Here is a 13,511-nt window from a genome sequence, read left to right on the forward strand (position 1 = left end):
CTTAGGGCATCGTGTTACTATTTCTTACACAAATTTGAGGCGTTGACTTACAAGTGATGACATTTTATTTGGCTGATTCGCCACGCTCACCTAATTCTTGCTTCGGGAACCTGCTGCCCTTCAGCGGACAGGAAAAGCAACAGCGCCGCCCGCCCGCAACCAGCGAGGCTGGGCAAGGGGCTTGCCCGCACCCACGCCTGCCCTCCGGGCACCGCCCCAGGCCCCTCCTCCTCGCCCAGGATGCATCTGGTTGAAAACAAAATCCCACGTGACTGGCTCTGCTCTTAGTCTATCATGGCGTCTCCCAGTGGGAAGGGATCCCGGGCGCCGGAGGCTCCTGGCTGCGGGCCCCGGCCGCTCGCCCGGGACTTAGTGGACTCGGTGGACGACGCGGAGGGGCTGTACGTGGCGGTCGAGCGGTGCCCGCTGTGCAACACCACCCGCCGGCGGCTGACCTGCGCCAAGTGCGTCCAGAACGGCGATTTCGTCTACTTCGACGGCCGCGACCGTGAGAGGTAAGGCGGCCGCCACAGCCCTATTGTTCTTTCCCTGCGTGTCTCCCCCGCCCGGTGACTGGAGGCTGGAGCCTGAAGCCCGGATCCGGACTCCGGAATCCCGCAAGAGGAGGGGGAGATAGGGAGGGTAGCTGCTTTTGTTCCCAGGAGACGGTCGGAGCTAGATAAGGGAAAGGTGCCCGTTTCCCCATAACCCGCCCGAGAGGAGTCTGACCCCACTGTGCGCCTGGGTACTAGGGAAAATGGATTGATGATGACTCTGGAGAAGTCTTCCCCTGTTGTCGCTATACAGTTGGATTCTCTGCACTTTGCTGCACTCCCATTCAAAGCTTGGTTTAACCTTTATCTTCGAAAGCACATTCATTCTCTAGAGGAGAGACCAAAAGAGAATCACCTAACTGGTTAAGAGGGATTCTGGCCCTTGACGCGTGTGTCACAGGTGGACCTGGTTATCAGACATGCTTACTCTAATGTGTGAACTAGGACTAGTTAGTTGCTCCCTGATTGTTTTGCATGCTAAGGAGTTTGTGGATGTGTTTTGGCTGTCTTAAAACCCGGAGTGGGAGCCGGAAACCCTTACATAAGAGAACTGAATTTAGGAACATGTTTTGGCCTTGTTTTGAAATCCAGAGAGCTACAAGTCCTTGGTTAAGATAATTGCAAAATTAGTGTGATTAGCTGACAGGTCTCTCATTCCCAGATTCTTTCAATAACAGTGTCCATGATGCTAAGATAGCTAACTTTTTGAGCTCAGTTCAGGTATTAACTCATTTATAACAACCCAGTAGGTTATTATCCCCAGCTTACTACTGAGGAAACTGCACAGTAAGTGATTTGCACTAGGTCACATAGATAGTGTAGGAACCAGAATTAAAATCCAGGCAGCCTGAACCTATATATACCATGCACTTACCTACTGGATTGTACAACCTCTGTATTTGGAAATGTTTTGAGTTCCTAGTATTCCTCTGATCATGAATGGAGGTCGATTCTTTCTCTTTTGAGGACATTTGCAGGACATTATCTTATTAATTTATTGCTGCTTCTCATTGATACACTTGATGACTTTATAAACTGCTGATAGCTTTAAAATTAAACCAGTTGTTTTATTATAAGAATACTAGGTATGAAATGGAAATGTCTAACTGATGGAGTTTTTCAAAAGTTCAGTTCTGGACCTGTCTATATATACATTTTCTTATGCCCATTCTCATGATTTTAATTTAAGTACCCTCTATATGCTGAAGACTGCCAGACTAGTATCTCCAACTTAGACCTCTCTGGAATCCAGAAAACAGCTGCCTGCTCAATGTCTATATTTAAATTTGTAATAAGTATTTCCATCTTGGCAAACTGAACTTAACTATTTTCCATCACAAATCTGTTCCTCCCATGCTCATGCCAACCCAGTAAGTGGTAACCTCATTCTTCTTTGGTACAGGCCAAAAAACTTCCAGTCTTTCTCAACTCCTTTCATAATACCACTCCATCTAATCCCATCAACAAATTCTATCCATTCTTCAAAACCTATCCTAAATCTGACCCTTTTAGCACCTCCTGGGCTGATCCACCAAAGGATTATTGCTTCTCCAGTTTCTGCTTCCACCTTTGCTCCCTTATATGGTGTTATTTCCATACTGCAATCAGTTAACTCCACTCATTCATTACTCTGTTGAAATCTTTCAGGGGTTTCCTGTTTTGCCTCAAAATAAAAAAGCCAAAGTCCTTAACCAAAGTTCTGTATTGCCTATTCCTCCTCTGATGTCCGATAATTTTTCCCTTACCCACTCTGCTATACCGCCCTGACCTACTTGCCAGTCCTCAAACATACCAAGAACACTTCCGCCTCATGGCCACTGCAGTCTTATTCAGACTTCCAGGAACTCTTTTCTCCCAGAAATCTTCAAGCCTGCCCCCTTTGTTTTCTTTAGGCCTCTGCTCAGACGTTAGAGAAACCCTTTTTGACCCTTCAATTAAAATAGTAACCTCCTTTCCCTCTTAACGTACTTTATTGTCTTCCCTAGCCCTTATCACCATCTTATGGCTTACACATTAATGTCTAACTTCCCTCCACTCCAATGACATAAGCTCTATGAAGGCAAGACTGTCAGTTTTGTACTCTATCATCACATAATAGAAGCTTAGTAGAGATTTGTTTAATGATTGAATGAATCTTCCCCTCCTTCTCAAATGTAGTCTGATCCGGAACCATTTCATTTTTATCCATCTTGATCCATTTATTTACTAAAGCCAGAAGCCCGGGAGTTATCCTTAGACTTTTTCTTTTTTCTTGTGCCATGTCTCCAAGTCATTGGCAAGTCTAATTGGATCTGCTCCAAAATAGATTTTGAATCCATCTACTTCTAGTCCAGGCCACCATTATTTCTCTCCTGGCCACTTGTTGGTTTACTTTTTTTAATTCAAATTCCTCCACACCCCCCTCGGCTTCTACACAGCAGCCACCCTAGAAATGTAAATCAGATGATGTCATTGTTTTGCTTAAACCTTTCAATGGCTTTCTCCTGCATTTAAAATAAAATTCAAAACATTAATTAGGGCATAAAAGATAAAATAAATAAATTCAAGCTCCTTACCATGGCATATAAAGCCCCATGTGATTTGGCTACTGCTTACCTTCCGACTTTGGCTATGTGGTTGAATAAAAATACAGGCTTTGGATTCATGCTGCATTGAATTGAATCCAAGTTCCACCACTTGTATGTGATTTTGGACAAGTTTCTTCGCCTGTGCTTTTCATTTTGAAAATGGTGGGCTATCTAACTTCATAGGTTGCTGGTAGTGATTATATAAAAAGATGGATTGAAGTACTTAGCATGATGTCTAGCATATATTAAGCATTCAGAACATAAACTCATGCCATGCTCCCTCATATTCACTGCTCCATAGTCAGGGGCCTTCTGTCAAATTCACAGACACATGAAACTTTTCCACCACTGGGCTTTTTTTCCCTTGCTATTCCCTCCGTCTGGAACACTTTTCCTCCTGATTGGCATCTTTTGTCTTTCATGTCTTAGATGTCACTTCCTTAGCGAGGCCTTCCCCGACTTTCACTAAGGTAGGTTCCCACTTCTTCCATCTCCCCCCCCCCATTATTTTCTATCACAATACTCAATTCCTTCATGGTACTGAGCACAATGTGTATGTAGTGTTATTTATTTGAGAAGGAGATCTGCATCCAGAATGTAGTTTCATGAAGGTATGAATTTTGCTTTTTTTCAGATCACCAGTGCTTACTGAAACAGCAGTGGGTGGCACATGGGCATATTGTTGAAGGAATGGCAAAGGCAATAGAACTTGAAAAACATATAAGCCCTTTGCTAAATCTGAGCAGTCAAGTTAATTTTCAGAAGAGAGAGCTGTTCTAGTGGATTTCTTTTTCTGACCAAAAAAGATAAAGAGCAACAAATACTAAATTTAGAACTAAAAAGGAAAATTTAGGGTTCAGGGGCAGCAAGACTGCACAGTGATTTGTTCAGCCAGCTTCATTTCACTTTCCATCCTCCCCTTTTCTGAACTGTGTATTCCCCGTAAGAAGAGGTGTTTGTTTTCCTTCGTTCCCAGAACAATGCCCAATATCTACTAAGATGGAAAAATTGAGACACAGGACCACTGTCCTAATAACCAAATCATTTTTAATGATTTCTCATTGGGTGCTCAATAAATATTCTGGCAAGTTACAGAGGAGAAAGGCAACTCTGCTTAAAGGTTGATTGTGAGATATTCTGTATTCAGTATTTATGAAAAAATTTTTATTCTGTGCTTTGCTTTCAGACTCTTTTACTGTATGAGAAGCTCCTTGCTAACTGTGGGAAACCACATGGAAATAAAATATGGAGCTTTATGCAACACAGTTTAAAAACCCTTGTTTAACCTCTGATTTTTTTTTTCTTCAGTAAGTTGGCTAAATTAGCTGTGCCTGCATGGATTTGAATGTGATGAGGCATATCAACGTTCTTGTAAATGTAAATGTATCTTTTCGAGTTTCATTAACAGACTAGCTGAATATACAAGTTTAATGGTTTAACAGTTCGAGGAAAATTAGATATTAAAGATTAAGTCTGTCTCACGAATAGTTCCTTTGACTCCTAAGAAAGGAACGTGTGTTCTTTATATAATTTTGTTGACAGTATGAGACTGGCAGATAGATTGGTTGAAAAATGTCCAAAAATGTCACTACTTTTTTTGTTGTTCAGGAAGAAGAGTTTCCTTATACCTGTGTGTCCTCCCCAACACTGTCCTTTCCTCATCTCCCACCTTGGCCCCCGTCCTCAAACAATACCCACTTGCTTCTCTGCTTTTTCACCTGCCCTTTAACTTGTGTGCTTCCTTAAGAAATGAAGAGGACTGATACTAAGCAGTACTCCCAACACCATCCTCTTTGGATCTTGTACTGGCGAACATGGTAAAGTTATAGGACTTTTAACAGGAACACAGTTATCTGACACCAAAAAATAACACGGTTAATGGATAACTGACCAGCTGAAGTCATCTTTTTAGTCAAAACTGGAAAGAAATTGGATATCGATTTATGATAGGTGTAGGAATGGAATGGGAATATAATCGGAGGATACTTAGAGACTAGCACCAGGAAAATCTTCATGCTGGTTTAGGAACCATTTGTTTTATTTTTATTTTATGGTTTTCAATTCCAGTTGACATTCAGTATTATTTGATATTAGCTTCAAGTATACAGCGTAGTGGTCAGACATTTATATACTTTATGACATGATCCCCCAATAAGTCTAGTACCCACCTGGCACGTTATTACAATATTAGTGACTATATTCCCTATGCTGTATTTTACATTGACTATTTTGTAACTACCAATTTGTACTTCTTTTTTTCACCCTTCATCTTTTTCACCCAACCCTCCAACCCCCCACTTTATATGGCAACCATTAGTTGGTTCTGTGTATATGAGTCTATTTCTGTTTGCTTGTTTATTCTTTCGATTCCACATGTAAGTGAAATCTACATATGGTATTTGTCTTTCTCTGTTTGACTTATTTCACTTAGCATAATATCTTCTAGGTCTATCATGTTGGTAAATAGTAAGATTTCATTGTTTTTTTATGGCTGAGTAATATTCCATTGCATATATGTACCACATCTTTATCCAGTTATTTGTTGATGCACACTTAGGTTGCTCCATATTTTGGCTATTGTAAATAATGCGATCAATGATAGGAATTAGTGTTTTGGATTTCTTTGTATAAATACCCAGAAGTAGAATTGCTGGGTCATAAGTTAGTTCTATTTTTAATTTTTTTAGGAACCTCCATACTGTTTTGCATAGTGGCTGCACCAGTTTGCAGTTCTACCAACAAACAATGCCCGAGGGTTAGGAACCAGTTATTTTGAAGTGTGGATTTAAAAGACACATTTTATGAGCATATGGATATTGCTTTTATAAGTACATTTTCAGGAATGATGCAGCATTACCTTCACTGCTAAATTTTAAGAATATATGATTACAGTTTTACCAGGAAACAGAAGTAAATGGGCACTAAACAAATTGAGGTGGGATAAAGGATAAGCAAGAAATATAGACGTTACTGAAGATTTCAAGGGGGCTATAGAGCCAACATCCAAAAAGTTATCCTTTAGATATTTATGTCTCCCTCTAGTATCTTTTAGTTGTCAGTAAACTATAGCCTATAAAAATCTATTGTGTTGAGAATTCAGTTCTGGACACACATTTGTATACTCTACTCAGAACAAAAGTTCAACAGATAGCTACATTCCCTATCTTTACTTTAGACAAGAGTTTGCCAACCTTTCTGCTATTTGATTGTGTCCTTAAAGAAGGGTCTCAACTCCCAGCCCATGCAGCTTAGTAATTGTATTTACACCAACACGTGGATCTGCTGAAAAAATACAACTTTTGTTTTCAGTCGGTTATCCCTGGCTACCCTCATCATTAGGCTTTTTGGAATTTATAAAAGGTTTTCACATTTATTATGTTAATCTGATTCCCTTCCATAAATCCATGCATTATTAACCTATTTTAAAAATGAGGAAATAAGTTTTACCTTACTCCTGGGTTATCTAATTCTTAAATTCACTTCCAGATCTGAACTGTATTTTTTATATATAGTTCAATTTAATACATTAGTAAGATTAAGTGCTAAATCACTCATTGCAATGAAGAAAAGGGAAACTAGAGTATATTATGAGCTAAATGCCTATACCTGAGTTTTTCACATTTGTCTTATTTAATCCCTGTGACTAAGTAGAGTAAGCATTTATAAGTGTAATCATTTTACAAGTGAGGAAACTCAACAATACTTTGTTTCTATTTTTTTATTACATTCCTGCCAGTGGAGTATGTTTTTACTGTATTTTCTCATATCCTGAATATTCTAATATAAGATGAAAGAACCATCCTGATAAGGACTGTCTTTTTTTCCCTGTTGCATTTGTCCACAAACATTATACCCTTGTATACCTAAAGAATTTAAGGGAGAAAAATATGATGGCTAGTAATTCTTACTGTGTTAGTATCCTAATTCAAGAAATATTTTGTTCTTTAACTGTTTTCACTTAAATATGGAGCACGCTGTGATCTCTTTTCCCAAGCATCTGTGCTCTCACTTACTTACCTGAGAAGCCTCACTGCCTCATTTCTAGAGCCAGAAACAGTTATTAACTCTTCCATTTATTAACACTTATTAACCATAGCCAGGACCCAAATCAGAGATGGGCAAAGTTCTCCACCACTGACCTAAAAACTGTTGGGCTCATTTCTCTCCCATCGATTTCAGAAGCCCAAAGAGTAATCTGTCTCAAGGGGCCTAAGGACTTTATAGAAGTGGATTATGTATAGTTTTTTATAGTGGATATGATCCTCAAAGGGGAGACGACATGAGAAATTTGAATTGATTGAATGGTCTCTCTTTTTATTATAAAAGTAATAATGATTATTGTAGAAAATTGTCAAGTACAGAAATACTTAAAGAAGGAAATGGATTTTACTCATTTTCGCAACTCCGTTAATAATTTATTTCCTTTCCAGCCTTGTTTGTGTGTGTGTGTGTGTGTGTGTGTGTGTGTGTGTGCTTTTAAATATATTTTTTTCACTTGGAATCATACCATATGTGTATATAGTTTCTTATTCTAATAAGCTTTTTTTATCCAACATTTCATAAACACATATTCATGTTTTTGTCTGTAACAATATTTTGAAGTCCTTCATGGCAATATACTGTTATTTAATTATTTGTTCTCCTATTGGATATTTGTTTCCAATTTTTGCCATTATGACTGATTTCATGATTGGCACCTTCAAACATAAACCCTTCTCCTCATTTCTAATCTGTTTCCTTAGAATAGATTCCTTGAACTGCAATAACTGGTTCAAAGGGTTTGGATATTTTTTAAGGCCGTCAATTGCTTATTTGAAAGGTTATATATTTTTTTGCCTTTCTTATAATACATTGGTGGTGTTTCTCAGACTTTTTATTCCCATAACCCTGGGCACAAAGTAAACATATACCTCTAGGAGGAGGGAAAGGGCTGGGCAGGCAGGTGGAGGGATTAGAGTTATATTATGAAAGGTACTGTGCCTGGGACAGGTAAGTGCTCAGTAAGTTGGAGGTGTTACAATGACGTGAATTATCGCCTAGCACAGAATTAATGTGGACCCCTAACAGAGCACGTGCCCTGGTGCTGTTTTTCTGGTAATATGGGCCAGATTTATGGGAATGGCCTGACCTGTGGACAGATCTACTCAGTCAGCCATGATTGTCAGTGGCCAAGGAACAGCGTGGGGTGATGAGACTCACACGCTTAGCTGACACCTCATTAGTGACACACGCCTATCCCTGTTATCCCACTTGGTGTGTTGAAATCCTTTGGTGCAAGACAGAGTAATATTTTACCTTGTGAAACATAGCGGGATTTCCTTTGCCTATAATACCTACCTTCCTTCTGTTAACAGGGCCAACTCTGACTCATTCTGCAGTCTCAGCCCACACCAGCGTAACTCCTGGACAGCTCCCTGGAGCCTGCACCGGGGTCTGTGCCATCTCCAGTACTACCCTCTGTGACCACCCCTCTGCTAGTTCCCATCCGCCTCTATCACAGGGAGACAAAGGCAATTTAAGGGAGTATTTTTTTACTGGGGGAAAAAAATTAGTTGCAAAAGTATGGATGAATTTAGGAAACAACAGTCAATTTAAGGGAGTGCTTTTTTAGGGGAAAAGAAAACCCCAAATCTTATAAGTATGGAGGATTTTGGTAAATAATTAAAAGGCATTTTTAAATTGGGATAGAAAATATAAGAAATTGTGTTGTAAAAGCCATGATACATGGTACAGGTTCACTGGCAGATTCCTTTCAGAAAATAACACAAAAACCAGAGTCATTAAACAAAAAATTGATCGCTGGCTGTATCTGCATAAAAGTTGGAAAATTCTGTAGAACAGAAGTGTAAGTAGTCAGTAGTTTGAGATGTATGAAAGGAAAAAATGACTAATTTCCCGAATAAACAACACTTAAAAACTATAGAAAAATGGCCAAAGGACATAGGGGAATAACAAAAGAAATCAGGCAATAAGATAGGAAAGGGCCTTCAACATTTCTAATAGTGAAACAAAGGCAAATAAATGAATTATGAACTGTCGTTAGAGTAAATGGAGGGGAGGCAATCAGGTGAGCAAACACTGAAAAGAAATGTGCAGCTTCCGGGGAGCATCTGAAAACCAGCTCTGTTCTTCACTGTTGGTGGGGTTGCAAATTACGTGAAATGATTCAGAGGAAGTTGAAAGATAACTGCCAGAATTTCGCATGTAAACATTTGACCCAGCAAGTTATATTATTTATAGAAATTTTTCATAATCTTAACAGTTTGTAAGGATTTGTACACTAGTGTACTCATAACATTACTGATAATAGTGAAAACTGGAAGCAAGTGGCAACGTTCAACAGGAGTTTATATAAATAAATTATATAATGTCTGTTCAATGAAATTCTTGAGAGGCAGTACATAATATGATTCCTTCCCCCTCCTTTGTATAAAGATAAAATATGTATCATTAAGTCTTATTTGAATATGATGACTATTATTAATCTTTCCACTTGTTGGAAACCATGCTGAGGAAGCACAGACTTGTGGAATGAACTATTTGTTTACCTGTGTCCATGAGTGTGCCTTGGAGGATGCAGAGAATGGATGCGTGCTGATGAGCAGTTGAAATGCTGACCCAGCCACATTCCTTTATATCGTCTACTGTTTAGCTTTCACACCACCTAGTTTTAATTTCCTTCACGAAGGATAATGTGACCCATGAAGTGTTTGCTACAGTAGGATTTATCTTTTTATTATTCCTGTTGTCATCTGTATATTGGTTTTAAATTTTGTTTGTTTGCCTTTTTTTTTTTTTTTTTTTTTTAACAAAGCTCAAGAGAATCAAACAGGTCTATATAAAGCTGGACAGAATTGTCATCCCAGTTTGTTTCAGCGCAAAGTGGAGTGGCACAACAGATCTAAAAGGAGAACTTGGATGCCCTCTAAAAGCAAGATTTTATCCTCTATGTCAGACCTTTGTTTGCATGGTCTGATGAGTCTTGTCAGTTTGTCCTCTCCTTCAGGTTAATGGGAACATGAAGCACCACATTGCCTTAGTGAGAAAGAAATAACACATTAGTTTCTCATTTTTGATACAAGGAAATGGAAGCATAGAACAAATAAGTAATATGTCCAAGAGTATACACTCAGCTGCAGAAGTGTATCATTAGATTTCGTACTATTGTGGAAGATCCTTTGTTATAAGTTACAGGCACATAGTAAAAGCCTGGTAAGTTAATTGATGAAGTAATCTGTGGGTTTGTCTATATTCCACATTGGTTTCTGAGTTTTCTCACACTGTTCCATATAGTTGCCATCTTACTGGCCATTGCAGTGCTACCCAGTAGAACTTTCTGCATGATGTTCTGTATCTGTGGTATCTGTATCTGTGGTAGCTGCCTGCTGCGTGGGGCTATTGAAATGTTAGTGCCATGGAGGAACCGAATTTTTAATTTAATTTTAATTTAATCATATAAGTCTATAATGGTCATGTATAATATTGCCTGATTTGCTTTTTTGTTTTATTATGTATTGTACATTTTCTGTGGCTATTATGTGGTAGAGTCATAGACCATTTTATCCTTTCCATTTTGAAGCAGATACCTTTGGGTATATTTCAAACAAGGGGTTATAGAAATAGTGTTATAGAGACTTCTGTCTTAGACTCCATACCATGTGACTGGAGCATGTGCCATTGCCATTATTTTCTCGACGACAGTTAGTGAGCCACTGTTAGCTTGATTGAAAATCAGTTGCATGATGTTGGTCATAAAATTTTTTTAACCAAATCCTTAGTAAGCAACAAGCCACATGTTAGGTGTTCAGTAGCCACGTGTGACTGGTGGCCGCCATCTTGAACAACACAGATCTCCATCTGAATGACGCTGTTAGCCACCTTCCGCTAGGTGACATTTATAGAACACTGTACCCAAACAATACACATTCTTTCAAGTACACATGTAACTCACCAAGGCAAACCAAATTCAAGGCCACAAGGCAGTCTTACATCAAAAGATTGAAATCTCAGAGTATGTTGTTATGTGACCACCTCAGAATTAAATTAGAAGACAGTAATAACAAGTTACTGATAAAATGTTTCTGGAAATTAAACAATACACTTTTAAATAACTTACGAGTCAAAGAAGGGATCTTATGGAAAGTTAGAAATTTCAAACTAAATGATAATGAAAATGCATCGTATCACAAACTTTGGGTTTAGCTAAAGCAATACTCAGGGGAATTTGTAACTTTATATGGTTTTATTAGAAAGGAAGAGAGGCATAAAATCGATGATTTGAGTTTCCAATTGTAAAAAAAAAAAGGTAAACTAAACCCCAAGTAAGGTAACAGGAAGAAAATAATAAGGATAAGTATAGAAGACTGACAGAGAAAATGAACTGCAATATGACATCCCTTCCTTTTGATAACTTTTACTAAGTAACTGGTTAACCTGCAATGACTAGCCATAAAATAAGTAAGAAAAAAATGTGCTTTAAAGATTGTAAAGAACCAGTTTATAAATGAGCGCAAGATTAAATGAAGCATAATAGTTAAAATAATTTTTATAACAAAAAGTCTCAGTTTCTTTGAATTCACTTTAGTACTTTGATGTACCTGTTTAGAAAAACAATTTAACCTGGGGGGTAAAAACTTTATAGATATATTTATAAACCCATGAAAGAATTTTAAAGCTGAGAATTTGAACTTAGTTTTAAAATAACCAAGTGGCAAGCAGCTGTGTGCACCCCATTGAGAAGATGTGTACAATACTCACTTTCAAGTCATTTCCACATGAATTTGCAGATGTGATCAGCGCTCAGAAATTTGCATATGTGATCGGCGCTCAGAAATTTGCATAATCTCATTGAACTGAAAAAAATGATCATTGAATTTTTTTCTTACAGGTTTATAGACAAGAAGGAACGGTTAAGCCAACTTAAGAGCAAGCAAGAAGAATTTCAAAAAGAGTGAGTTTTCATTTGGATTTTTAATTTGTGATGGTTATCTAATCACCATGTCGTTTATTTAATTCGACATGTGCTGTGGATACAAATACAGGGATTGCTAACTTATTAAACACAGAACACAATCTCAAAGTGTGGAAGAGCAAGCAGTGCATCTTGGAGAAGCAAAATAGGAGATTATCAAGTTTCTGAAAAATACTGGGATCAGACCCGGTGTCTGGTATACAGTAGGCACTCAGTGACTGGATGGATGAGTCAAACCCCTGGCCCTGATAACTAATATGTGTTAAATGGACTGTCAGCATGTTATAGACTTAAGTGAGTCTATAAGCCTATGGTGGCTTATAAGTGATGGTGGCTCCTGTAGGACGCCGCTTCCATTTATCTTTCTTCTTCCCTATCAGTGTTTTACAAAATGTGGTCTGCAGGTGTCTATGTCAGAATTCATTCACTGAGGTAAATGGTTAAACATGCAAATTCTTAAAATCCTATCCTCAGATATTCTGATTCAGTGGGTGTGGGGGGAAGCCTGGAAATCTGAGTTATTAACAAGCACCCCTGATGAATCTCTCACCCTCTGGATTTGAGAATTGTCCTGTAGAACCTTCTGTCCCAAACTGATCCAGTCACTGTTCTCCAGACACACCCTGGCTCAGATCAACACACTGAGAAGTGGAATTGATCTTTTGAGATGCCCTGCATTAGAGAAACCTATTTGAATTTATTTAACTCAGTCATTTCTCTAATTTTTGTGATTATAGAAACTTATTTTTATAGAACACTTCATTCAACAAAACAAATTTTTGCAGATACTGGTTTGTGCCATTTCTTTGGGAGATGATCATAACATTTTCCATCGTGAATTCTCTTGTAACTATTATTATTAATCATGACTGATGGAAATTGTTGATTATGACTGAGGACAAAGGCTTTGGCTGTTATGCAAGTTTATTGTGAACATTTATAGAAGGGCTCTGGACTGTGTTAGAAGTGCAAAAGGAAGGAGTTGAGAGAAAATTGCAGAAAAAAGAATTTGGAAAACATTTTTAAATGCTTACGTCCCACTTTGGTATTCCTAGTCACTTGTAAGACCTTATGTTAAAAAGTTGTTGATTTTACATTTTTGATCTTTACAAAATTTTGTTTTGAGAGTTTATTTTCTGTATCTTTTGTCCATACAGAGTATTAAAAGCTATGGAAGGAAAATGGATAACAGATCAGTTGGTAAGCTGTAAGAACTATTTAAATAATATTCTTTATCCTTGAGATTACATGTTTTTAAGTTGGTAGAACTTAAAACATCATTTTGAATTTAAATTTATTTTTAATCATTTTTGGTGGTCCTCTCTTTGAATTTATTCGTAGTGTGGGCTTCTCAAATATTTCACCTAGATAACCAAAAACAGGGTATTGGTTATGAAGACATCATATGAAGTCTGGTAT

The 13,511-nt window shown here is 38.0% G+C and overlaps 1 protein-coding gene across 1 annotated transcript in view; it reads left to right on the forward strand.

The window, feature by feature from the left end:
* The first annotated feature begins 257 nt into the window (after positions 1-257).
* ATG14 (autophagy related 14) overlaps positions 258-13,511 on the forward strand; it is a 36,486-nt gene continuing 23,232 nt past the window's right edge. Inside the window, exons 1-3 of the mRNA XM_019725769.2 lie at positions 258-515; positions 12,009-12,071; positions 13,250-13,292. Coding sequence (XP_019581328.1) covers positions 295-515; positions 12,009-12,071; positions 13,250-13,292 — 327 coding nt within the window. The 5' untranslated portion in view covers positions 258-294. The remainder of the gene's footprint in view (positions 516-12,008; positions 12,072-13,249; positions 13,293-13,511) is intronic.

The sequence above is a fragment of the Rhinolophus sinicus genome, linkage group LG03 (genome assembly GCF_036562045.2).
Source record: "Rhinolophus sinicus isolate RSC01 linkage group LG03, ASM3656204v1, whole genome shotgun sequence".
In the NCBI taxonomy this organism is placed as follows: domain Eukaryota; kingdom Metazoa; phylum Chordata; class Mammalia; order Chiroptera; family Rhinolophidae; genus Rhinolophus; species Rhinolophus sinicus.